We start from the raw sequence: 26667 nt of genomic DNA, 5'->3' as shown, positions 1-26667 counted from the left end.
GGGGGGAAGCAGCGAGGCAGGAGCGCATCTCTGGTGGAACTGAGGCCAGAATTAGACCCTCCGAGGGACGCTAAGGGAAGAAAGGGCAGCGAGAAGGAAGTGGGGGGGGGAGCCAAGGGGGTCTTTATTGTGAAGTGGAGGAATGCAGGATGGATCGCGTGGCAGTTGTAAGCGTTGGGCCCAAGGATCGGGCTTGCCATAATGCAGGGGTCTACAAACTTTGCAGCTTTGAGAGGCGGACTCCCAGAATTCCTCAGCCAGCATCAAGGCTGGCTGGGGAATTCTGGGAGTTGGAGTCCACGCAGCTTAAAGTAGCCCAGGTTGAGAAAGACTGGTTTAGACTGCTTTCGATTAAGCAAGGTGGAACCTGGCCTGGGGATACAGCTTTGACCTTCTGGACATCTCCATGATTCGAACACTTGCTGCGAGATGGTGTCCAGAAGGGTCAGTTCTACAAGGTGGACCCGACTAAGAAACCAACACCTTGTAGGTCAGGGCGACTTTCACTTTACACAATTACAGCGACGGAGCCTTGCCAGTTTGAGTGTGTTACTCCTTCCCTGCCTTTATCTCTGTGAGAACCGGGGAAGGAGCGCTTGAGACGTCTCCCCAAGTTCCTTTCGTGGCCTGGTCTCAACCCTCACTCATCGGACCGTCGCCTTGGCTCTTCCCTTTCTCATCGTCCTCTACGGTGGTCAAAGCTGTGGCTTTCCAAGTCGTGACGTGTGGCTGCGAGAGGTGGACCGCGAGGAAGGCTGAGTGCCAAAGAATTGCTACTTTCAAATTGTGGTGCTGGAGAAGACTGCGAGGAGGATCCAATCAGTTGATCCTAAAGGAAATCAACCCTGTTTTTGGAAGGACAGATATGGAAGGTGAAGCTCAAATGCTTTGGCCACATAATGAGAAGGGAGGACTCCCTGGAGAAGACCCTGATGTTGGGAAAGAGGGAAGGCAAAAGGAGAAGGGGACGGCAGAGGAGGAGATGGGTAGATGGGGTCATGGCAGTGGACATGAATTTGGGCAAACTTTGGGAGACAGTGGAGGATGACGGGTGGGGGGGCTGGCAAGCTATGGTCCCTGGGGTCACAAAAGAGTCAAGAAATTGCCCTCTACATCAGTGTGGTGCTGGGGGGGGGCACAACAGTTTTGACCTGTTTGACCACAAGCCACCATCATGCACCTGAAACTGCCATGGAAGGCCATCCAGAATTCCCTAGTGGGACGCCATCATTGTGTTGACGAACTCAGATCTTGCTCTTCATCGCTGAACCCCAAGGAAGCCCCATCACTCTTGAACGTTGCCTGTGTGCAGAATGAGGCTGAACAAACTGACGTTCAGTTCAGATAAGACTAAAGTGTGGTTGACATTGGAGGATTCAGTCTCCTCCTCCTCCTCCTCCTCCTCCTCCATGTATGACCAAATACCATAAAAGACCAGCCTACAACACAATAACTAGAAAAAGACATTTTAAACTTGTGGTGAGAATATCAGAAATCACGGAGGAACTAACAGCTAGTACCAGATGGCTTCTAACAGCTCCGGTTACTGATAGAATTTTGCATTCTTGGCAAAGGTTTCTGGAGAGTGGTCACCCAAGAGAAGGGGGATCTTGCTGTGATGTCTGCCACCCCATTGATCACCATGATTGATTCAGCTCAGTGGCTGTTCCCTTCCTCAGTACTCTTGCGGGCCCTTCCTGAAGCTGAGGAAGAAGATGACCATCCCGGTAGAGGTTCACCAACCTTTAATCAAAGGTGTATGATGACCGCTCTTCTGCTGGAACCTCCAAACAAGCTCAAGGTCCATTTGTAGGAGAACGTAAGGGGGTTCTCTTTTGGACAGAGTTACCCAGTTTATTTTTATTTTATTCATTTGTTGATTTATAGTGACTCAGGAGGACTTACACCATCGAGAGAGAGAGATAAACATCATAACCGGAAAAGAGATCCAGAAAAGATCTCTCCAACTTAACAAAGAAAATCAAGAGGGACTCAATAACCGCTGTAACCCAAGGCCTGGAGGAGAAGTCACCTTTCTGACAACCATTTGAAGGAAGGGAGACTAGGAGCCACGCAAATCTCGGAAGAAAAGCCGTTCCAGAAGGCCGGAGAAGTGACCCAGAGGCTTCGATCAATAAGGTCTGGCATTTGCCAGCGCCCTGACTGGATGGGACCAACACGGCCCTCTCCTCTCAGAATTCAAGGCAGGGCGAAGGGACCTTGGTGCCCTCTGAGCCGGGTTGATTTCCTGCAGGCGCTTCATGACCCAAACTAGGTAACACCAGTGCTAGCGATGGCAGTGGGCACAACCCTGTTGCCTTCCAGCTGTTCCCAGCAAGAACCAGTGGGGCAGGGCGGGCGGAACGGAGAGCAGCCAGCTTCACCATATGGGTCAAGGGTCACCAGATTCCCAAGTGGGGTCTGAGGACAGGAGGGCTGTTGCCCAGTTAGGCCGGCTGTGTCCCTTGCAACCCTTGCCCCCCAGCTGGCTGTGTTGGGAGAAGGATGTCCCCCCGTCTTGGTTCCCCACCCACCCACCCTCTCTATGGAAATGCCACCGCAGCGGGCTGTTCTCGGGGTCCAATCCCAGGAGTTGCTTATTACTTATAGAGACCTACAAGGCAGAGGGCCGGGCTGCCAAATGCAGCCTGGCAACCAAATGTAGGTTATCGTGTTCCTCGTAGCTACGTCTGGTTGTGAAAGTTGGGCCTTAAAAAAGCAAGAGAGGAAGAACATTGACCCATTTGGGCCAGGGTGCTGGAGAAGGCGCCTGCTTCTTCCTTGGACAGCAGAGGGGACCAACAAGCAAGTCCCGGAGAGCGTAAGACCAGACGCGTCACTGGAAGGCAAAAATCACAAAACTGGGTCTCAGTTACTTTGACCACGTCAGGAGGAGTGAATTCACTGGAGAGAGCGATTATATTGGGAAGAGTTAGTGGTCAATGGAAACCAGGCCACCAATGAAGAGGGTGTGGCTGGACACCGTCAAAGCTGACGCCAGCCAGAGCACAGAACGACTCAAAGAAGCAGAGCAAGATGGGAAGATGTGAGGAGGATCGCTGAGAGTCGGACACAACCACCGAATGGAGAACAGCAGCAGCAGCAGCCCTTACAGAAGCGGCTTTGCCCCATCGGTTCGCCTATCCCAGTTGGTCAGGCAGGGAAGGTAAGCTGCGGACCGCGTCAGTCAAAGAATTTCGACCGGGGGGTGTGTGTCTAAGAAGAGGGTCTTGTCTGCTGCTGGCCCTGCATTGTGGAACATCTTACCCTCAAGAGGTGAGGAAAGCTCCCGATCCCTTGGCCCTCCGCAGAGATCAAAACCTGCCTTTGTAGCCTTGTGTGGGGGACACAAGAGCCCACACAACCATGGGGCTGACGGGGGCTGCGGCATGTCAGTAACCGGTCCGCACAAACAAGCAAAGCCCCATCTGTGGGATGCAGACAGCACACAAAACCACGTACCCTCCGGTCTGCGGAAAAACCACGGAACCGGTCCCTGGTGCCCCAAAAGGTTGGGGGCCTCTGCTCTAACACTTTCCTGCAGCCCCCCCCCCGTAGCCCCCATTTCCTAGCTCGTGACTGCATACACAGATGCCTCCTTTGAATGGTCTAGTGGGGGACTTCATTACAGGTAATTTTTTACGTACAACCCCTCGTTTAGTGACCGTTTGAAGTTACGAGGGCACTGGAAAAAGTTACTTACGATCACTTTTCATTCTTATGTCCGTTGCAGCCTCCTGATGGTCACGTGATCAAAATTCTGACCCTTGGCAACTGACTCGTATTTATGACGGTCGCAGTCTCCCGGGGAATCACATGATCCCCTTTTGTGACCTTCTGACAAGCAAAGTCAAGGGGGAGGAAGCCGGATTCACTTAACAACTGTACGACCTAACAATTGCAGTGATTCACTTAATAATGGTGGCAAGAAAAATTGTAAAGTGGGAGAAAATTCACTTAACAACTGTCTCACTTAGCCACAGAAATTTTGGCTCAACTGTGGCCACAATTCGAGGACTATCTGTATTCCCCAGGCTGCTCTATGAAAGAGTGTGTCATTGTGGCAATGTTACTATGACTGTGACATACTTTGCATCCTTTGTGCAATGGCCTCCTTGCATAAAGGTCAAGAAGGGCAGTGGGAGGTGGGGTCCTGGGCATAGGGGGCCGCTGGTGCTGGTCCATCAGAATCCCCCTCGAGAGGGCTGATCCCAGCAGAGGCCACGGCTGCACTCGGCGCCACGAAGATCCCCAGCACTGCCTAGAAGGCGCAGCACAACTGCACACGGCGTTTGTTCCACAGGGCCTTTGTGCGTTGTGCTACCCTGGGCAGGAGACACAGCTGGCTTGGTTCTGCTTAGCAACATCATTTTTTAGGTGCCAGACTCCAGAGGAGTACGAATCTCTGCCCACGGTGCAAAGGGCTCTTTGCAAGAGATTCGGTGAAAATTATTTCCCCTTCATTGCCCTTCCCCAACCTCCCAGGCACCTCAGCCTGCCTGCTCTGCGCCTTCCCAGTTAGCGGTCCTGGCCATCGGTCTGCAGCCGTGGGTCTTCCTCCCGTGCCCGTTTCTGGCTCAGGAATTCCAACCGCTAAAGAATATTTATGGCTCAGGGTTGAAATGAGAGGTCCTCGGTGTGTCTCTGAGCTTGGTTGTTTTATTGCAGACGTTTTATGACCCAACTAGGTAACGTCATCAGTGCTAGAAGGGAGTGGTGAGGAGAAGGAGGAGGACTGTAGGGTCCTCAGTGATCTCTTGAGCTTCATTGTTTTCTTGCAGACGTTTCATTACCCAACTAGGGAACATCATCAGTGCTAGAAGGAGAGGGGTTCACTCTCTGTTTATGTACTAATGCAGTGGTTCTCAACCTGTGGGTCGGGACCCCATTTGGGGTCGATCGACCATTTCATGGGGGTCGCCAAACAAGGCTGTCCGCCATTTTTTTTGTCCGCCATTTTTCCCCCCTTTCCGGCGGGTGCCTTACCTCCCTTGGGCTGGGCCAGCTGGTGGTCGGCCTGCTCCGTCTCTGCCACTTGCCAGCTACGCCTCGGCCGGCACAGGGGGCGGAGCCACGCATGCGCAGCGCTCCCGGGCAGGGAAAGTCCTCGACTTACGACCGGTTGGGTAGTCCTTGACTTACGACCGGTTTAGTCCTCGACTTACGACCGGTTTAGTCCTCGACTTACGATCGGTTTAGTCCTCGACTTATGACCGGTTGGGGTCGCGGCATTAAAAAGGTTGAGAACCACTGGACTAATGGCTCCCCCTGTCACTGTTGGGGGCGGTGTTCTTGATGGTTCCCTGATTAGGCCGTTCACTCCCTGTAGCACTGATGATGTTACCTAGTTGGGTCAGGAAACATTTGCAAGGACACAGCCCGGTTCAGAGAGCACCAAGGACCCCTCAGTTCCAACTGCCTAAGGTGCAGCTGCCAATAGGCACCACGAGCCTTGCCTCATTTGCAGGCTTTGTAGTCCATCTTGATGGCCAAAGGGAGAGAAGCATTGTTTTACCTCCCGAAGGAGCTGCAACTTTTCCTCTTTTGCTGTTTTTTAGGCGAAGATGAAAAATTTGTGGCTTCCCTAATGGATGGAAAATTTCCCCGGAGTACGTCAATGCAAGATACTGTCCGAGAGGGCCACGGCATTCCGCCCCCACCACAAACCGCTCCTCCCCCACCCCCCTCCCCCTACTACTTCGACACGGGCCCACCCCCTTCCTTCTCCCCGCCCCCACCCCCAGGGAGGGTCTACGACACCGTCCGGTCCAGCTTCAAGCCAGCCTTGGAGGCCAAGCTGCACGGGCTGCCACCAGTGATCAGTGCAGCCGAGATGTATGATCAGGCCAGGGCCGGCATCCCCTACCCCGAGCGGCAGAAGCGGGCCCGCTCCATGATCATCCTGCAAGACTCCTCCCATATCCCCGTGGAGCCCACCGACATTCCCCGGCCAGGCCCCTCAGCCACCCCGCCCGAGAAGCTGAAGCGGAAGGGCCGCGGGGCGGACAACCCCTACGCCAACATGGGCCAGTTCAACATCAGCCTCTTTGCACCCACCAAGCCCCAGCGCAAGAAGAGCCCCCTGGTCAAGCAGCTGCAGGTGGAGGACGCGCAGGAGCGGGCGGCACTCTCCGTGGTGGGGGGTTTTCCCCGGGAACCCTCCCCCACCCGGCGGGGTCACCGCCTGAGCGGGATGGAGTTCCCCTCCCAGCAAGTAGACACCGCCAGCCTGCCCTTTGCCACAGCGGTCGCGGGGGCCATGAAGGACCGAGATCGGCGCCTCGACGAGAAGCGGAAATCCACTGTCTTCCTTTCCGTGGGGGCCATAGAGGGGAGCCCCCCCACCATAGACATGCCATCACTGCAGCAATCCCGGTCCATCGACGAGCGTTTGCTGGGGAGCCGGGACGTTCTCCTGCCTTCCCCCGTCTCCGCTTTAAAGCCATTCCTCAGCAGTTCCTCTTCGACGTTCATACACCCCCTGACAGGGAAGCCCCTGGACCCCAACTCCCCCCTGGCACTGGCGCTGGCCGCAAGAGAGAGGGCCCTCTCCACCCAAGTCTCCTCCAGAGGGGCCACCCCCATCCACAGCCCTGACTCCGACCGGGTGGCGCCCTTGTTTGTGGACATCCAAACCAAAGACCAAGAGAGAGGCGAGCTGGAAGGCCGGGGATCTCCCGCGTATTCTCCAGGAGCCAAGGTGGCCACCCCCAGCTCTCTAACCCCCACCCAAAGCTCCTGGGGGATGCCCGGAATCGCAAGGAAAGAGGGCGAGGCACGAACTGTGACCCCGGTGAAGGAGATGGAGAAGAAAGTAGAGGACAAGAAGGGCATGATCCTCAGCATTGTGGATACCTCGCAGCAGAAGATGGCCGGCCTGATCATGGTGCACGCGACAAGCAACGGCCAAGAGCTCGGCTTTGATGTGCAGGAGGAGAAGACCCCCATCCCAGAGGCGGGCCCAGAGCCAGCGGAAGTGTCCATGGCGGAGGCTCAGCCCAGTCCCGTGGGGAAGGCGCCCGTCAGCCCAGCCTTGGACAAGACTCTCGGACAAGGGAGTTCGGAGGAGGAAGTAGAGACGTACACGGTCACTCTGCCGCCTGCTCAGCTGTCCTCGAGCGATGAGGAAACCAGGGAGGAGCTGGCTAAGATTGGCCTGGTGCCGCCACCCGATGAGTTTGCGAACGGGGTACTGGTCACCACCGCTGGCACACCTATCAGCCAACTGGCTGCTCCAGCCATCGCCCCGCCATCCGTGCCAGCGGCAGCGGTCCCACCTTCTACCATGGGTGGAACACCCTCAGGGAAGCCTTCTGATGCCCCCACCGCCCCGGAGTCTGCCGCAGACTCAGGAGTGGAAGAGGTGGACACCAGAAGTTCAAGTGACCATCACCTGGAGACCACAAGCACCATCTCCACTGTCTCCAGCATGTCCACGCTGTCCTCCGAGAGCGGGGAGCCCACCGACACCTACACCTCCTTTGCGGATGGGCACACTTTTGTATTCGAGAAGCCGCCAGTGCCTCCAAAGCCGAAACTCAAGTCCCAGACCAGCAAGGGGCCGGTAACCTTCAGGGACCCACTTTTGAAGCAGTCCTCGGACAGCGAGCTCATCTCCCAGCAACACGCGGCCATCCTGGCTTCCGCCAGCATCGGCCGGCCACGCTACCTCTTTCAGCGAAGGTCCAAGCTGTGGGGGGACCCCCTGGACAGCAGGCCCATCCACGGGCCGGAAGATGACAAACCAACTGTGATCAGCGAGCTCAGTTCCCGGCTGCAGCAACTGAACAAGGACACGCGCTCCCTGGGGGAGGAACCTGCCGGTGGCGTGTTAGACCCTGGAAAGAAGCCTCCCGTGGTGGCAGCACGGTAAGACCTCCCCCCGCCCTCCCCCCAGCCAGACTACAAAGAGGGGGCTGCAGGGGGCCTCCTGCCCTGGTCAGGAGGGGCCTTCCACTGACCCTTCCCCAGCATCGCAGTTTTCCTTGGCCAGGCAGGCGGCGGTCCAGGACCCCACTCAGGCCCCCTTCTTCCAGAGGGGGAAGATGCCAGAATGACATTTTAGGACTTGTCCCCATCTAGGTCCTGGGGGGGGCAATGGGGATCCCCTCACCCCATCCCGAGGCACGAAAAGCGCCCTTGTTTTCCTAGATACAGGCAGTCCTTGACTTACAACAGTTTAGTTAGTGACCGTTCAAAGTTACGACGACACGGAATAAAGTGACTTACCGCCATTTTTCACAGTTACGCACTTTGCAGCATCCCCATGATCACGTCATCAAAATTCAGACCCTTGGCAATTGACTCGTGCTTATGACGGTCGCAGGGTCCTGGGGGTCACGTGGTCCCCCTTTGCGACCTTCTGACCGGCAGAGTCAAGGGGGGAGCCAGATTCACTTAACAAGCAGGTTACTGATTTAAGCACTGCTCTGCTCTGAATAACTTGGATCACAAACACCCTCCCCATACACACACACACACACACACAAACAGACCCCTCTTCCCCTCCCCTCCTTTGGCCAGAGACAGCAATAAGAAGACCAGCCGAGATCCCCCAGCAGATTCCTTTAGTGACCGACATGTTTCTTCACTGAACGCTTCGGGCAGTGCAAATATAGGCCAAGATTTCCTTCTAAGAAGTCATTTCTAGCTTGAGCCCCCTCTGGCCCCCTGGGGATTTAGGGCCCAAATGCCCCAGCCATCCCTTTGAGGGGTCTCCCAACCTCAGGTGCAGCTGGAGTCGGAATCCATTGGAGATAAGAGCCAGGGAGGAGATGGGCCGTTGGATCCCACTGCTAGCGGGCAGAACAGCAGGTCCCTGTCGTCAGAAGAGGAAACCATGATGGCTTGCACTCTTGTTAGGATCCCCTGCGTGGGAAGGTTTGGCCACCTTAACAGCCTTGGAAAGTTCTAGAAGGAGACTGATGACCTCTCAGGGGGTCCCCCCGCATTGAAAGGACTGCCGTGTTTGGGGGGGGATACCCTTCCATTTGAGACCCTTGCTGCACTGCATAGAACCGGGGTGGGCAACTGTGGCCCCTTTACGGCCTGTGGACTTCAACTCCCAGAATTCCTGAGCCAGTACGGTTGACTGAGCGATTCTGGGAGTTGAAGTCTTCAAGTGGACAAGGGTGGACATCCCAGAGTTTCATCTGGGTCCAAGTCAGCTTCCCCCCCCCCCCAGTTTATCTAGAAGTGTAATCTGTAACCTGTCTGTGGGGGGGGGGAGGTTGGGGGGAGAGCAGGAGGGGGAAGAGGGGGAAGGAGAACAGAAGAGAAGGATTTGATTGATGTGGTTTGTGCTTGGAAAACCCACCACTGCTTTGTGTTCTTACAGATCTGACAGAGACATTGAAGAGAATTAAGCCTTTTAAGCCTTTTAGCCTCTCTAGGGTAAAATTTCCTCTTTCTCTGTATCCCCGCTAAGTAATTGTCAGCTGAAGCTATCATATCTGGTCTGAGCTTCCAACTAAGGCAATTAACACCTTACCAATTTCCTTGTAGGCGTTGTTGCCACGGTCTTACACACCCCGAGGTCTGATCCCAAACGTGGACAAATTGAGGGCAAATGCCTCTCTTAAGGCAGCTTCTTCTCTACCTGTTGGATGCCTGTCTGGAGGAGGGTCTTCCGGGATCAAGACATGTATTTGGGCCACAGGAGTCAGATAGAGGCTTGGCAGCACTAAGTTCTTCGCTCTATTTGACTGCGTTAGACATTTGTTGGTCTAGGGCGGGGGCCTCCACACTTGGCCACTTTAAGACTTGTGGACTTCAACTCCCAGAATTCCCCAGCCGGCTGCCAGGTTTGGAGACCCCTGGTCTGGCATGCTGAGAGCACATCCGCCCTGTGCATTGAGTCCCTGGGCAGAGAGCCTCATTCTTTATCACTGCAGGAGATGCATTGAAGTATCCATAGACCTGATTTAATATTTCCATGCCAGATCAATAATTCTTCTGCAAGGGCACTATACAACCATTGACCATAATACACACACACACACACAAGAAGCCTCTCTAGAGAGCTCAAAGTAGGCATTTCCAGACCCACTGAAAAAATGCGTATCCCATCTGTGTGCCTAATGGGAGTCCTTCCCAGGCCAGAAACCAGTTTGGGGGTTACCTTGTCCCACTGGTCTTCTCCAGCCTGGGGCCCTCTGTGGGGTGGGACCCACTGAATTCCCTAACATTCCCCCCTATTCCTGGCAGGCAGGGCTAAAGAAGACGGAACTCCACCGCTGATGGAAGAAGGGACCTGCAGTATTGGTGGGTGAGGCAGGGCCCTCTCTGGGTGGTGCCCTTTCACGAAAACCAACTTCGCTAGGGATGCCCTCGTCATCCTTGACATGGAGTTTATCCATGGTTCTCGTGCCGTAGATACCTCTGGACAGGCCCATGAACCCACCTCATTATGTACAAAACTGATCCCCAAACAAAGAGCTGGGGTGGAGCCACAGTGGTTAGAGTGCAGTATTGCAGGTTAGACTCTTCCCACTGCCAGCAGTTCGATCCTGACCAGCTCCAGGTTGACTCAGCCTTCCATCCTTCCGAGGTTGGTAAAATAAGGACCCAGATTGTTGGGGGCAAGAGGCTGACTCTGTAAACCGCTCAGAGAGTGTGATAAATGCACCGTGGAGCGATATATAAGTCTTAAGAGCTATTCTATTGCTATCTATGCCCCACCCACCTCCGCATGGAGTAATTCATATTCTCCAGGAAACCGGGTTTTGACAGAGAGTGCGCACTGCCTACAAGGATACAGGGGTAAGAGGGCCATTGTTGCTCACAAGTCATGGCATGCATTTATGACTGATTGATCGCTGTCAGACTCACTCCATCCATTTGCTAACCCCTTACTAATCCTGGCTTGCTCACCCCACTGGGGAGGTTCACCATGGGTCCTGCCCCTTGACTCCTGCATGTTCACGGAGGGCAGGGGAGCAGGCAAAGAGAGATGCCTTTCATGTCTACTGTGCCCCCGAGAGATGGCTTCAGGTTTGGAAGGAGAAGTCGGAAGCATTTTGTTTTCTGCAACAGTCCAGCATTGAAAGCAACAAGCCAGGAAAAATAATGGGGGGGGGGGGCATATGAGAAAAATGCCACTTGAGTTTGCAGTAACGTAAAGCAATTCGCTTACACCACATTTTGGCCCTGAGACTGGCTTAGCATCAGATCTCTTTGGAATAATAAGCCCAGCCCAAGATTCAGAAATCTGACATTAAATTGTTGAAGTCGCCTCTTGAAAGGATTGGCATATGGGTGCTCCTCCTGCTTAGTGACCCCTCGTTCAGCAACCGTTCAGACTTGCAGACAAGCAGAGTCAGTGGGGAAGCCAGAGGGCGTCACAAGAGGAGACCACACAAGGTCCTTGCTCAACAATCTTTGGTGATTGGCTTAACAACAGCAGCTGGAACTGCCAGAATTACCATCGTTAAGCAGCCTGGTCGTGTGATGTCATGCTATAGGATTGCGTTGCTTAATGACAGCAATTCCAGTCCCAGTTCTTGTGGTTAACAAAGGACTGTGTAATATTATATGATTAAGATACTTCTGAAGTAACTTCTAAGGCACAACTATGATCAGAATCCTTGTAAAATAAAGTTTTCTCCTCTAACCAAGGTGACTACTAGTGTGGCATTTACAGCCTGAACCCCTGGGAATCTTGATTTCCATTGCCATTGTCCCCAGTTCAGTAGTCCTCATGAAAGCACTTATTTGTAAGAGCCATGGTGGTGCAGTGGTTAGAATGCAGTACTGCAGGCTAATTCTGCTGACTGCCGACTGCCAGCAGTTCAGCAGTTCGATCCTGACTGGCTCAAGGTTGACTCAGCCTTTTATCCTTCCAAAGTCGGTAAAATGAGGACCCAGATTGTTGGGGGCAATTATGCTGACTCTGTAAATCACTTAGAGAGGGCTGTAAAGCACTGCGAAGCGGTGTATATCAGTCTAAGTGCTGTTGCTATTTGTGGATTGTCGATTGCTTAGGAGGAAACGGTTGCCACGCTAGGGAATAAGGCCGAGTTCTATAGAGGAGCGTCTTCTGGACGATACTGTGGATAAGAATCTGCCCTTGCTATTAGGTGGCACCTGAGAGACGAAGGCACAGGGTCTTCGCGTGGATTTTTCCACCTTTCTTCCTCCCCGGCAAATGAGCAGAAATCCCTTCATCCCCCTCCCTGGAGGAGCAGCCAGCAAGGGACGGTTTCCTCTGAATCCAAAGACGAGTGCCTTAGGAGGCATGCAGTTGTGGTGGTGGTGCCGCCAAGGGCTTGGGAACCTTCCTTGTTGTGAAGAGAAAGGGTTGTGTAGCCCTAGTGGCATGACGGGTCCAGGAGGCTGGCTGTTTTTCCTCCTCCCAGAGAAGGTGGAACTCTGCAGTTATGGCAGACTCAAGGCTAAAGCACATGTGAATCCAATCTGAGCTGGTCACCGGCACCAAAGGTTTATGCTTCCAAGCTTTTGGGCTCGTGCTGCAACCCATCCTCCAGGAATGAGCGAGCAGTTAGCTGAGGAAACCTGAGCAACTTGATAGCTTCGCATCGCAGTGAACAAGGACCTGCATTCAATTTCACAGCTACTAAGATTGTTGGCTGAGCTGGGACAAAAATAGCCAGAGAAATAATTGAAGCCTGGGAAATCAATAGGAGTGCTGATTTACTACTAGCTTACCAGGTATTTAGGAGCCGAGGGTGCAACGGCACAAGGAAACAAGAATCAGTTGACTTAATAGCCAACCATCAACAGCCTAATTAACAATTAAAAGCCACGCACAACAAGGAATCATATAAATACAAGGCATAGAACAGCCCAGTGCACACATTCTGGAGAGAGAGAGGTTGGTTCCCTGATGATGAGCCCGAAAGCTTTGGAAGAATAAATCTTCGTTCCCAGTGACCAGCTCAGATTGGATCCTGCAACATTATCCTGGGACACGTACATTTGCCTTAGTTCACTAAAGCTGGCCTGTTGGTGGTCCAGATCGCCTACCTGGTCCTCTTGACTTTCACAGCTGGCCATGAGCCAGGCCAGGGCTGAGCTCAGAGGGATTTGCTGAAAAGCACATTTGAGTGGAGGGTTTTCTTGTGGACTTCCACCTGGATTGGTTTGGGAGACAGGTAAACCTCTGGAGCTAGTCGCCCACTCAGGAGGATTGCCAGGTGTGCAAGCAGTTGGCAGGAGATCAAGGAGCTTTGAACAGCGGTTAAACAAGCTGGCCCAGAGGGCTGTGGGGTCTCTCCCAGGAAGGGCTTGGAAGAGCATCCCAGGAATGATCAGGAAGAAGAAAACCCTGCGGGGAAGACGCCTGCGCATCTTCTCCCCCAGTCCTGCTGTGAATTTTTCCTGCTTGCATTTCTCATCACCGGCTGCCCCCAGAAATGCTTGCGTGTTTATTTATTGACTTATTTATAGCATTTCTATATCACCTCAGCTATACTAGCAAATCACTCAGAAATTATATATGGCGTTCTGTAGATCCCAAAAATATACAAAATCTCTTCGGGCTAGAATTCCTGGTCAGCAGTGGGCAGCTCTGAATGAGTCCAAGGGGGTCTTTTCAGAGGCATTCCTGTTTCCCTCAGAGAGGCTGCCTCTCATGGGCACCCGTGTTCCCGTCACAGGTTCTCTGGTTCCAAACACCCAGCTTGGCAAAGCTGGAACAGACACCCAATTTGCACATTCTGGGGAGCTCAGCAGGAACCACAAAGAAGTAGGGTACACTGCTCTCCTTTGAACCTGCTCCCCACAAAGCCCATTCTCCTTCCTTCCTTCCTTCTCTCTCTCTCTCTCTCTCTGCTCCCTGGCCCAGCCCCTCATCCCCAGCCGCGCTCCTTCCCTTCCTTTCCCTTTGCCTGGAGCTTCACAGTTGCTTCATGTCAGGCTTTGGCTGTTGAACATATGTGGTTGTGAACATCTACTTCATGGAATGGGACTTGGGGTATTGAACTGACCGTGACTGAGCTGCCTCCCGGAACTCTTTGGAGCCCATGGCCTGGAGCCCTTGACCATCTGTGGCCTGAGAAGGTAGACAGGGCCTCTGCTTGTCTGGCCACCTGGCCAGGTGGACAATACTGGCAAGCGGTCAGGAGCTCTCTCCGAAAGGGAAGGTGGTCCTCCAGCCCTGTTGAGCCTGAGGTCAGCCCAGCACCTCCGCCCTTCTCCCTCCCCCGTCCCTGGCCAGCAGGAGGTGGCTTCTGGGAGCTGCAGGGACCCCAAAGGAACTTGTGACCAAGTCTATTCCTTCTTCTCAGTGTGGTTCCCGGTGCCTTGGACGGATGCTAACATCTTTCTCATTGCCTCTCTTCCTGCTCTCCCATCTGCATGTCTCGGCTGCTCTGTCTAGCACCGCCTCAGGAGGGTGGGCAAGCTGTGTAAGTGAGCATGTTCTCATCTCATAGCAACCCCATGTCCGTCTCCTGTCCGTTCCTCCCTCCCTCCTGCTCCTGCTGCTTGCTGTGTGTGCCGTGTGATGGCTGGCTGGGGGCTGCTGGGAGGGGGAGGGCAGGGCCTGCAGGGCTGTGTGGCTGCGTCCCTCCCCAGCCCGCCCAACCCAGCATGTCGATATCTGTCTCGTGATGTTCTGTGCCCCGGAATCCCAAGAGGAAGTGCCCGTCTGCAATCTGGTGCCAAGTGGGCCTCAGGGTTGGGTGAAGCCAGGGCTATTCGGCAGGCAGAGCTGACTTCAAGAAGCAATGGGGGAGGGTGTCACCCTGCCTCCAAGTCCCCCTCCCTGTAGGAACAGGCCCATCCTCCAGCGTAAAGATGGACCCAGAGAGGAAGACAGCCTGCAACAGGAGAGGGAGGGGCCGCCTTGCCTCTGGAAGCCAAGGTCCAAAGCCTTTTTTGGGATGGGTGGCAGGTTCCCAGGGATTTGGGGCCACTGAGGATTCTGCAGTTCCATGCCAGACCCAGCACTGTTCTCTCACCAAGGAACGACCCCAGGAGGCCTCTTCCCCCTCAGGGCGCTCCCCCTACTTGAGGTGATGATGATGACGATGCTCTCCCTGAGGTCCGTCTGGGCCCTCATCTGAGAACCTGGGCAAGCGTAGGGCCGCCAGGAAGTCCACGAGCTTCTGCTTCCTCTACAAGTCAGGCTGACGGGGTCTTGCTGCAGGTTATCAGCAGGGTGGACCCAACCCTCACACCCAGGTGGTTCGTTACACTTTCCGCCCAGGTACAGGTGGCCCGTCCATCAAAGTTCTGCCTCTAGGAGGGTCGCCACTCCTCAGGCTATGGGCCGCCCCCTTGCAGCTAGCTAAGCCCCCCTAGATGAACACACACACCAGATCTCGTTCATCCATTGTGAACATGAGCTTTCTCCTCTGTCAGCTCATCTACTCAATGTGTGATCTTGGAACGATGTTTGGTCTCCACCCAGTGACTCTACTAGAGTAGACCTGAGCTTGGCCAGACCTTGGGCCGTGTCTTCTCATGTGCTGCTGCTTCATCTTCTTGCGTTTCCGAACAGACCAGCTGAGAAGAAGCTTTGGTCTTGAGGAAACAAGGGAGATGCGCAAAGCACCACCACAGTCACCTGTGGCTTAGCTGGAGGCCACTGAGTGTGAAGGTGAGGTAGTAAATGGCCACAGTCAGACAGGTGTGACATTTTGTGAGGGGCCTTGGGGGTCTTCTAATCCAACCCCTGCCCACGGCAGGACAGCTTATCTCATCTTAGACAAAGTTGTCAAATCTTTTCTTGAAACCTTCAAAAAACAAATATTTTTCTTGAACAATATAGAGCAGGCATCGGAGTTCCTGGCAGCCTTAGTGTCTGGTCTGGTCTGGTCTGGTCTGTCTTTGTAAAACATGGCCCATATTGTGAATGAGGATATTTCTACCGCCAGTTGTGTTCCAAATATATCTCCTCTAGAGCCGAGCATCATCTGAAATACCCTGGTGTCCATATGGGATATTCAGCCACAGAAGAGACCTCCACTTTTGCCTCTGTTGTTGACGATGTCCTTCGTCACGGAGAAGAAATGCAGTTCAGGATTCAGCAGGGAGGACAAGGGGAGGAAGTCCTTTGGGGTTCTACATTCAGCTGAAGATGTTCCTAAGTTCTCAGTCTGCCCTATATTAGAAAGCCATCTTGAGACGGATCCTTCTTTCTCAGTGTCAACAGAGGGAGAAGCCTTCAAAAGAGACAGCTGCTGCTGCTGGTGGCGTTTTGTTCTCCAAGCTTGTTGCTCAGTTTCCGAACGTTTTGTCACCAGGCTAGGTAACATCATCGCTGGAACACCGGTTGAAGTGTCTTTATTTCTTCTGCTTTTAAAGGTCTTACGTGGTCAGCTGGTCACGTGACCGACTGGTCACGCTGTGGTGAGGGTCATCTGGTGGAGAGGTCACAGACAGCTGTTTGGTTTACGACAAAGACCTGCCTTTCATTTGACTCCTTCCAGATTGCTGTGATTTTCCTGGATTGCAAAGCTGTCGGGGGAAGATGGTGATCCTGGGGAAGAACTGGGCCAAGCCCCCACCTTCACTGCCAGGAATTATTTGGGAGTGAGCAGGTCAGGAGGAGCCCTTGTAGGACCTCAGTTCACCAACACCTCCAGTACGCAGAGGGTTTTCGCTTCGTGCTTCTCTTCATTCTGCTTGACCACTGCTTAGCCAAACCTCAGTCTTTGCCATGATTGACAAGGCTTTTCTCCTCCAAGCAAACCTGGGGCTCTTGGAAATGGCCCTTGCCATCAAGAGGGCCAAGAGTGTCTCTGCCCGGCCAACTAAGAATGGCTGGTTCTGCAGAGCAGTCTTCAAAACGGGGTCAGCCTTATGCCGTGGCTCCCAGCCTGAGTAACGAAAGACCCAGGCGCAGATGGAAGGAAGCTTTGGTAAGAAACGGACCCCACTCAGCTGCAAGACACACACCGGCATCCATCCCAAGCCAACCAGAGTCCAACGCCTGGGCCCCCCGCCTGGCCTGCCAGGTCTTCCCCAGGTGAGACGCCTTCGGTGCCTGTTGAAGAACAAAGAGCCATCTTGACCACGTTCATTGAAGGACTGCCGCCCAGGGAAGGCATCCTTTGCTCTGCCATGGACCTGGGTCGCTCTTCGTGGTCCAGGGAGAGAAGCCAACCAATGAATCCCTTCTTGAGCATCCTCCAGAGCTGTTGGCAGGCCCTGAAATGTCTGCTAATGGGACTGCCAGCTAAAGAGCCTTTCCTCTTGAAGGCATCTGGCATAGCTTCCTGAAGACCCTCCTCTCAACATTGCCATTTCTCCTTTCCTGACTTTTCGTGTTGTGGAAAGCGACGTATTTTTTCATTTGGCTTTCCAGGCAAAAGCACCAATATTTTAACGCAAAGTCCTTGAAGCAGAGATAGATCTCACTCAATCTATTATAGGGGGGCACAATTGTCTCTCTGTCGTTGATGACAATGGACTAATTCATTTGAAGATTATGAAAACACCCTGAGCCAAAAGTGCTGAAGATTTCCATATGCAACGCTCTTGTTTTCTGGCTGGGGGACAAGGCTGGGCCACCTCCAGCTTCTGCTTGCCGCAGGAAAGGGATGGGGCAGAAGACCTGGGCCTTTGGGCCTCGTCCCGGCCCACTGGGGTCTTTTGCCTTGTGGAACCTGCAGAGCCAGATAAGATGCAGCCGGCCAGGTGGCAGACCGGTCATCAGACGGTGTCATCCCGTGTCAAACCAGAGGCATCTCAGAGGCTCACAAGCTCCCACCCTGGAAGTCCACACTGACCTCTTCCAGCAGCTGTCAGGAAGTTCAAGGCAGGCCAAAGTAGGAAACCAAATCGTGAATGCTGATAATACTTTTATTCTAAGGTTATAGTGACAGAAACTTGCAAGTATGAAGGTGCGTCCCCACGTCCTTTATCTCCATGAGAATTGAGGAGTGTCTTGTCTGAGACACCCCAGGTCGGCCCAGGACTCGGGTTTCTTTTATCTGACCATTGCCTCGGTAGTAGCCCATCCTCCTGTCCCCCAGTGCCACACATCAGGGTTTTTTGAAGACGAGTGGCCGTGATGCTTCTCCTCTAGGACTGTCGCTTTTTATAAAGTTTGGAAAACTGGAGGCCACCGTCATGTCTGAAGGTCACTTGTTGATCAAGAGGAAAGCTGGTCTCATGAAGAGCTTGGTTTCATTGCCAGGACAAAATGCACAGGGTGCAGTTCATCAGGAGGAGGAGGAGGAGGAGGAGGAGATGCCCGTGTCCCCATCCTGGGCAGCCCAGTTCCTTAGAAGCTGTTGCTAGTCACTTCATCCTGCGTCCTTCCTGCACATGAAGAGAAGCCGGTGTCCAGGGCAGGCAAACGGAGCAAAGTCCACGACATTTTTGTAAACATCCTGTCAGACATCAGGGACACAACTCTGCTGTCTCCCTAAGGCCTCAGTCCAGGTCGTTCATCCACACTTGAGGGTCCTAGTCCTCAAGATTCTGCTTGGCTGCTGCTGTTCATGTGCAAGAGAAGATTCCGGAGCCAGGTGGGCTTCCTCCCACCTGCTCAAGTCTCCTTCGGTGCATCTTCTTAGGCAGTTCCCATCTACCCTTGGGTGGCAGTGCCACCTTCTCACCAGGGACCGGAAGCACCAGGGCAGTTGCCAACCACTAGGCCTTTTCTATGTCAGCTCACAGAATTCAAACGTTCAATTCAGAATAGAGCTGGAAGGGACCTTGGAGGTCTTCTAGTCCAACCCCCTGCTGAAACAGGAAACATATCCTTTCAGACAAATGGCTGCCAGTCTTTTCTTAAAGGCCTCCAGGGATGGAGCACCCACAATTTCTGGAGGCAAGCCGTTCCACTGGTTAATTGTTCTCCAGGGGCCTTGAGCAGTGTCAGCTGCCCAAGTCCTGCCTGCCCCTCTGCCTTTCAGCCCTCCGGCCCCAGAAACGGGACAGGCCACTAATCTTTTTCCCCTTACGCGCTGGAGACGGGTTCCAGGCAAGATGGCTGGGAAGAAAAGGGGTTTTCCAGTGCAGGCGATGAGTAGAGGCTTCCTGGTTCAAAGGAAGGTCCAGAAAGATGGAATCTGAAAGGTCACCTCCCTGGTCAGCAAAAGCCGCAGGCCAAACACAACCCCGACCCCTTACTCATTGCTTGTGCTCACAACGGTGGGAAAGGGGGGCTAAGAAAAGAGCCAGTTTGCCTTTGGGCTGAACCGTTTCACTTTGAGCGCCACACTCGTCAGGCAAAGGAGCCAGAAGGAGAAGTTCCCTTGCTGCTCCTCACCTCTTCTCACCAGATTTATTCACGCTCTCTTGAGAATTGCCAGATAAGCCCTCCAGGGATTGGGCGGGGGGGGGGGAGGAGAGTGCTGGGTCTCCTTTGCCCCCTCCTCTGCAGGGATTCCAAGCTAGGCAGTCTCTTTAATTCCACCCACCCACCCACCCACCCCACACACACACTTCAGCTACAGAGGCCACCACCCTGTTTAACAGAAAGGTGCAAAGTAGCTTTCAGTCCCCTTTCGTTTCCCACAGGCAAATAGCCCACGTCAGGGGTCTCCTGGCCACTTTAAGTCTTGTGGACTTCAACTCCCAGAATGCATCCCAGCAGGTCTGGGAGTTGAAGCCCACACGTCTTAAAAGTGGCCAAGTTTGGAGACCCCTGGTCTACGCATTGAGGAACACAATCCCCTCTCTCAGAAAGGCTGACTCTCCCAGTGCTTCCCCTTGGTCTACTCTGAGCAAAGCTTCGGCCGGTCTCCCAGAGTCCTGGGGGGTTTCCAGAGTTGGTGAAAAACACCAGCATGAAAGTAGCCAGTCCTCCCTCCCCAGGCAAGCGAATTCTCACATGGGACATCGCGTCTGAAGCTGAGCCAAGGAGCCTTAAGAGAATGGCAAGAGTTGGAAGGGACCTTGGAGGTCTTCTAGCCCACCCCCCTGCTCAAGCAGGAAGTCCTATACCATTTTAGACAAACCCCCCCCCCAGGATAGATTTCTCTCTGCCCAGAGATCCTGCTCCCCCCCCCAGCTCCACCTCTGCTGCAGGGAAAGGTCGTGGACCTCGGGAATTAAAGACTGAGGGGGCCTTAGGGGGTTAATGTTCGCTTTGGAAAGCTGGGGGGGGTCAATTCCTGGGTAGTGTCAGCCACCCAACCAGCCTGCCGTGTGTCTGGGAGGGAAAGCCTGCCCAGAAGGACCCCTGTGGAGGAGCTCAGGGAGGGGTGCTTGGCAGGGGTGCCTCCCCTGTGGGTTCTGCAGAATCTGTGGCCTTGCTGGTTGTGTGGGGAGTGTGTGTCTGTGCAGCTGTTTTGTGTCTGGGCGCCTCTCTTACCACTGCTTTTCCCTCTGTCTCTCTCTGTCTTCACAGACTTTTCAGTAGTTTAGGAGAACTAAGCACCATTTCCCAGCGCAGCTCCGGCACCACCTACACCGTGCGTCCTGGCAGCCGCTACCCTGTGACCCGCCGCACTCCCAGTCCGGTAAAGCCTGCCCTGGATAGGACAGACCCCCTGAGCACCGTCCGGCCCTACGGGCTCACCCCGCCCACCATCCTCAAATCTTCCAGCCTCTCCATCCCACACGAACCCAAGGAGGTACGCTTCGTGGTGCGCAGCGTCAGTGCCCGGAGCCGCTCTCCCTCCCCCTCCCCTTCCCCGGGGCCCCCCCTGCATCCCCTCCACCCCCCGCGGCCCTTCATGCAGAAGCCCCTCCAGCTCTGGAACAAATACGACGTGGGGGACTGGCTGGAGAGCATTAACCTGGTGGAGCATCGAGACAAATTTGAGGACAATGAAATTGAGGGCACCCACCTGCCCGCCTTGACCAAGGAGGACTTTGTGGAGCTGGGGGTGACGCGGGTGGGGCACCGCATGAACATTGAGCGGGCACTCAAGCAGCTGGCAGACAGTTGACCATCCCGGCATCCCGGGCTCCTCCCGGGGCCGTGTCACTCAGGGGCAGGCGGGGCCGTTCCTGCTAGGCCAGTAGACAGGAGCCCACCGGATGCTCTTCCTGTCCTGCTCCGACTGCTGCACTGAAAGACGGGGGGCCGGCAGGTGGGCAGGCACCTCCTCTCCCTCCCACCCCACAGGGCCCCGGGCACCCTGGTGCAGACTCCCTCGGGAACAGGCATGGACCACAGAAGCTCACCCCTCCCCAAGAGAGTCACTGCAGGACAGGCGGTTCTGGGGAAGGAGAGGCGCTCCCCTCTTGGAGAACACCCTGGTAGTGTGTCCTGCCCATGTGGAGTGCCTGGCATGGGCCCCGAGTGGAGGTCAGAGGGGCGAAGTGTTAAGACGGGAAGGGGGTCCTTGTGCTGGGGTTGCAAGGCTCCAGCCGGGCCTCAGCAGTACTCGTACATTGTGGTGCTGCGGCTGCTTGCATTGCATTCGGCCAGTGGGGGCTTTGGGGAGAGGGGCTCGGTGCGTTGGCCGCAGGGAGCTTCGTTGGCACCCAAGCGACTGCTGCCGGAGGAATTCTCCCTGTGAAGGTCAGCAGGAGCTCCTAAGAGGTCAAGGGGCAGAAGTGGGAACAGCGGTCAGTAGGGCCCCCATCCATCCCAGTTCCTACCCCCACCCGCCCCCGCAACCCTGGCCCTGCCCCACAAGGACCCAGCAGGGCCAGGAGGAGGAGGAGGAGACCAGGAGAGGCACCTCCACGGAGAGCAGACTGTTGCCTGTGCCCTGGCACGCGAGTGAGCGAGCGGGAACCGATGTCGCATGGATCGAAGCATGCTTGGGGCGCAAAGAGAGGCGAAGGGTGGATCCGGCAGCTGCTGCTTGGCCAGCCTTCGTGGGGAGGGGGGAGGCCTCGTTTGGCTTTGGGGGTGCGGGACACGTCGAAGGGGGTCTCTTAATCTCTCTGCATTTCTGTAGGTTTGGTGATCCCAAGGAGAGGATGCCCAACAGCAGGATCCCACCCCCTCTCTGTCCTAGTCACTCATTTTTGCATCTTTTTAATCAGCTATATATTTGAAAAGGGGAAAAAAGAACAAATATCTATATATCTATATCTATAGCCACTTTGTTTAGTTACGGTTGACTGAAGCTCTATCTTGCTGGGGGGGGAAGGGAGGGCCTGGGGGCTCCTTCTTGCAATGCTTGTGGGAGTTTTTAGTGACTGAATGAATGTGGGGGGGGGAGACAGAATCTTTTTAAAGTTCCTTTTAGATGTTCTGAATTTTAAAGATTTGGGGAGGAACAACACAAAAGAAGGCAACATTGCACTGGCTTCTCGGGAACGTGTGAAGTCTTCCATTCTTGCTGGACAGGCCCTGACCAGAGTAGCTGCTTTCCCCCTTCGACACACACACACACACACACACACACACACACACACACACAAAATTGTCTTTCATGGGGAAGAGCAGACTGGAAGGAACCCTTAGCCTTCCTTGGGGGGATGGGGGAGGCTGAGCCAGGTGAGCGGCTGTGCTTGGAAGGAGCCCCCTCCTCCCCCACCCCCTTGTGGCCACTCCCCAGACCCAGAGGGCTCCCGGGCCTGGGACTCTGGAGCAGGTTGTGGGAAAGAGACAGGCGCCAGATACCTCCGAGGGCCAGACCAGGAGCCTCCGTCTAGGGCAGCCCAGCCAGTTCCTTTGCAGGGTCACTAAATTTTCTGGTGCTAGAGGGAAGAAGAGGGGGGCCCTCACACCCCCATAGATGCCTGGCCTTTGCCAGCTCCCCCCCCCCCATTTTAAACAAATCGCCAACAGAAACCTGCTTCCTCCCAAGGGCCCTTCCAGGCTTCTGCTCCGTGGAAGGCGAGCGCAGGGTTTCTTCCCCCAAGGGGGCTGCCAGCTTGAAGGCCCAAGAAAATCCCAGCGGGGGGGGGCAGCTTAACTGGGGTGGGCTGCTCTCCTCAGGCGTCCCCGATCCATTGACCTGCAAAGCCCAGAAGTCACCAGTCCTTTCTGCCATTCCTTTCAGCCCCCCCCCCATTCCCCCAGAATTGATCCCCCTTAGGGAAGAGTGAGAGGAGGGGCCAGGCCCCTCCCTGAACAGGCATCCACCATGGTGGCACCACCCCATTTTAAATCTTCCCAGTGGCAGGAGAAGGAGGAAATGCAGCCATGCTCCAATTCCAAAATTTCAAGAAGACCCAACATCCCAGGGACGCCTAGCAAAGCGTGAAAAACCTGTTTGGGTTTACAACTTAAAAGGCCCGTTTTAAAGCACCCACAAATTCTGTGATTAAACCGTTTTAAACGAAGCAAATGCAGGGGCAGCCCCACATCTGGTGCTCTCCAACTGTGTCAGGCTGCAATCCCCATCATCCCCGGCTACTGTGGTGTGTTGGGGGCAGCTTCCTGAGACAGCCTCTCACAAAGCACAAACCCCACCGGGGACCTCGTGCGGCCCCCCATCAGCTGCGCACACCCAGCCCTGGGCATCTTTTGCAGAATAAGCAAGAGTTAAAAGGAACCTCTTAAGGTCTTCTAGTCCAGGGGTAGGCAACCTTGGCTCTTTTATGACTCGTGGACTTCAACTCCCAGAATTCCTGAGCCAGCAGCTGGCTCAGGAATTCTGGGAGTTGAAGTCCACGAGTCATAAAAGAGCCAAGGTTGACTACCCTTGTTCTAATCTAGTCCAACCCGCTGCTCAAGCAGGAGACCCTATACCATTTCAGACCAGCGGCTGTCAGGCTCTTCTTAAAAAGTCCTTTTATCCCACTTTTACAAATGGGGTCAGGAAAGACCCTTTTTCTAGAGGGGGCTTTCCTGGCCAGAAAGAGTGCAAGGACTCCCGGCCTTTTGAAAGGGGCCCCTCTGGGTCCTCCGTTCTGGGCTGCCTCCAGGCTTCACGAGTCCCAAAGGGGCCGTGATTGACCACCGGCCTTTCTGCCCCTCCCATCTTTCAGGATTGCTCCATGGGCCCAACCCAGCACACTGGTTCTCCCCCCTCCGGGAGAGCCCCTCCTGTGGGGAAGGGCTGTGTAGTTCCCCCCCCCTCCAAGAGTAGATGCCAAAGAAGGAAAATGCAAATAGCAAAGACTCGTTCCGTTTTGATGCCAAAGGCAGGCAAGATCAAACGGGGGGGGGGGGTCCACGGGACCCCTCATTAAAAAACAGCAAATCCCACCTGGATTTCAAAAGGTTTTTTAAGTATTCAGCGGGAGGATGTTTCTGCCCGTCTCCAGAGAGGGGGGGTCTCTAACCCTCCTCTTTGGGGGGGGTCTCGGTGGCCCAAAGAAACACGTACCCTTCCTCCTCCCTGCCGGCCTTGGTTCATCGGGGCTGGCGCAAGGGGTGGGCAGCAAACGAGGGTGCCCCCCCTCAAGCTCTGTCCCGGAATGGCCCCTAGCCGCCGCCCCCCCCCCCCCGTTTTCATCCCACGGCCAGGGAAGTGCATCAGGCTGCCTAAGGCCCGCGCCCACGTGTGGCAGGCGCTTTCTCCGCTCCACGTTCCGTGGACTCGGCGTCTCCGTCCCTTTCGCGGCTGTTTCTGGGACCAGAGGAGACGCGTCTGCCCACCCGCCTGCCCGGCCTCCTCCCCGTGGAGGCCCGAAGACTGCAGACCCCCCCTTTGTTCTCCCCCCTCCCTCGTCTGCAGGAAGTTCCCTTCGGGACTGGGACGGCTGGACGCCTCCTTTTGATCGGGGAGCCCCCCTCGCCGGCGCTTGGCTCCCCTCCCCCCGAGGGGCGCAGGAGATGCTTTTGCTCTCCTGCCAATCAAGGAGGCCCACGCAGGCCCCCCCCGCCTGTGGGGGGGCCGACCAGCCCCTCCCGCTAAGCAGCTGCAGCCGTAACTGTGTGTGCAAACACTGCGTGACGCCCCCAGTGCGCCCCGGAGGCCTCGGCTGACCGGAGCGGGGCCACCACGGCTAAGTCCCGACGGCAGGCATCCCACGAGGGGCCGCGGAGCCCGGCCCACTCCTGATGCTGAGGCGCCCCCTGGTCTGTGCTGGACCAGGAGAAGACAAGAGCAGCCTGAGACCCCAGAGCTCCCAAGGGCCGGCTTTGGCAAGGAGCCGTCGGAGCCTCTTCCCGCTGAGACAGAATCCCTCCTCTTCCCCCGCCCAGCCCACCCCCCCCAAATAAAAGCCAGTGCTAGAAATACAGGCAAAAGCCCAACTCTGCTTTCCTCAAAGCCAGCCCCCTCCCACTTTTGAGCCCACCCTCTCCCCGTAATGGGGGGGGGGAGGCCGTGGACTGTGCAGCGAGGCCGCCTAACCTTCATGTGCGGGGGGTTGTGTGCAAAGATGCCTCCCAACAAGCCGGGAGAAACGCAGCCCGTGCTTCTCATTCCCCGCGGGGAGGCGAGCCCCTCTTCCTTCAGACGGAGGCTCCGTCCGTGCAGCGGCCCGGGGCCGGAGGAGGCTGCGCCGACGGGGTCCGGGAAGCCTGCCCCCAGTCCGAGCGCACGGGGGGGGGATCCGTGTGGGCCGCGGAGAGCCCAGCGGCGCGAGGAAGCGTCCCCAGAGCAGGGTCAGAACAGCCGGGAGGGCCGCGCCAGGTAGAAGGAGGCACGAGGCGGCTGAGCGTGGATTGCGCCCCCACGGTTGGCCCCGGACCCGGAGGGCTCCCTGCCGGCCTGCAGAGAGAGGATTGGAAGCCCGACATGCTCGGAGGGCACCAGGTTGGGGAAGGTGGTCCTCCAGGGAAACGGCCAATGTACTCTTGTGCCAGGTAGGGTGGAAACGACTCCTTTGACCCCCCCCCCGGCTTTCCAAAATAACAAAAATAGCCCCACTGGATGTCCCACAGCTTGGTGGGGGTCTGCAGCAGGCGAGGACCTTCCCAGTCGCTCCCCCAAAGGGGAAGACGGCCAAAGCAGACCAGACCGACCCCCCACCACCACCCCCACCGAGTCCCGAGCAAGAGGCAGGAAAGGTCCCCGCTTTGATCCGGTACCTCGGTCCTTAAACATAAAATTCAAAGAATTGGCTGCAGAGAGCAGGGAAGGGGCCGCTGCCGCTCTCCAGAGGAGAAGCAGCCACCGTTGAGGGCACAGCCACAGCTGTCCACGGAACAGCCACAGCATCCTCTTCCTCGGGGTTCAGCTTTGCAAGGGGACGGGACCCCCACCACAAGGGTCGCCTGGAGGGAAGAAGGCCTCGGCTGCTTGTCTGGCCAGCTGCTGGCTCACCCCTTCGTGAAAACGCTCGGCTCCTTCCCCCGCAGCACCCCAGACCCCAGTGCGAGTCACGTCCCGCTTGGCACGCTCCCTCGCCCGCTCTGCCTTCGCTTCCCTGCCTGCCACAGGAGGCCGGGTGATGGCTGCCCTCCTCTCCTGCCGCGCTTAAACTGGCTGCTTGGCAAGAAGGACCCGCTTGTGCCCCTCTCGGCGTCCCTGGCCTTGGCATCCAGGCCGCCGACCCTCCCCAGCTGGAGCAATGCACGCCGCTTGCATGCGCCAGCCTGCCCGTCCCTGGTTCGGATCGCACCCACTTGCCCTCCGCCCGCCCGCCCTCAAGGCCCTCCCAGCAACCCTCTTCCTCCATTCCCAGAGCCATCCCAGAGAAGGCCGGCGGGGCTCCTGGGAGGGGGGAGTCCTCCTGAGACCCTCCCCACCAGGCGTGAGCCTCAGCTGCCCCGGAGCGACTGTGATTTTTCTCATGGCTTCTCAACGACTTTTGTTACCTGCTGGATAAAGTTGGGTCAGGAGGTTTTGCTTTGGGGTTTTCGTAGGGTTGGCTGGTTTTTCATTGGGGTCTTGATGCAGTCCTTTAATTCCCCCCCCCCTCTGAGACACCCATTCGCCTCTCCAGGCTTTGGAAACAGGCAGGGACCTCTGTCCCCCCCCCAAAGGGCCAGGGGCTCCAGCA

At 55.7% G+C, this 26667-nt stretch overlaps 1 protein-coding gene across 1 annotated transcript in view; it reads left to right on the top strand.

The window, feature by feature from the left end:
• Window positions 1-20813, top strand: part of SHANK3 (SH3 and multiple ankyrin repeat domains 3) — a 131492-nt gene extending 110679 nt beyond the window's left edge. The window contains exons 16-17 of the mRNA XM_015817915.1: window positions 5559-7869; window positions 20270-20813. Of these exons, the coding sequence (XP_015673401.1) occupies window positions 5559-7869; window positions 20270-20813 (2855 nt within the window). The remainder of the gene's footprint in view (window positions 1-5558; window positions 7870-20269) is intronic.
• Window positions 20814-26667: the final 5854 nt, after the last annotated feature.

This window comes from Protobothrops mucrosquamatus, unplaced genomic scaffold, assembly GCF_001527695.2.
Source record: "Protobothrops mucrosquamatus isolate PMUCROS unplaced genomic scaffold, P.Mucros_1.0 scaffold655, whole genome shotgun sequence".
In the NCBI taxonomy this organism is placed as follows: Eukaryota; Metazoa; Chordata; class Lepidosauria; order Squamata; family Viperidae; genus Protobothrops; species Protobothrops mucrosquamatus.
This window is presented reverse-complemented; position numbering and strand designations above follow the sequence as displayed.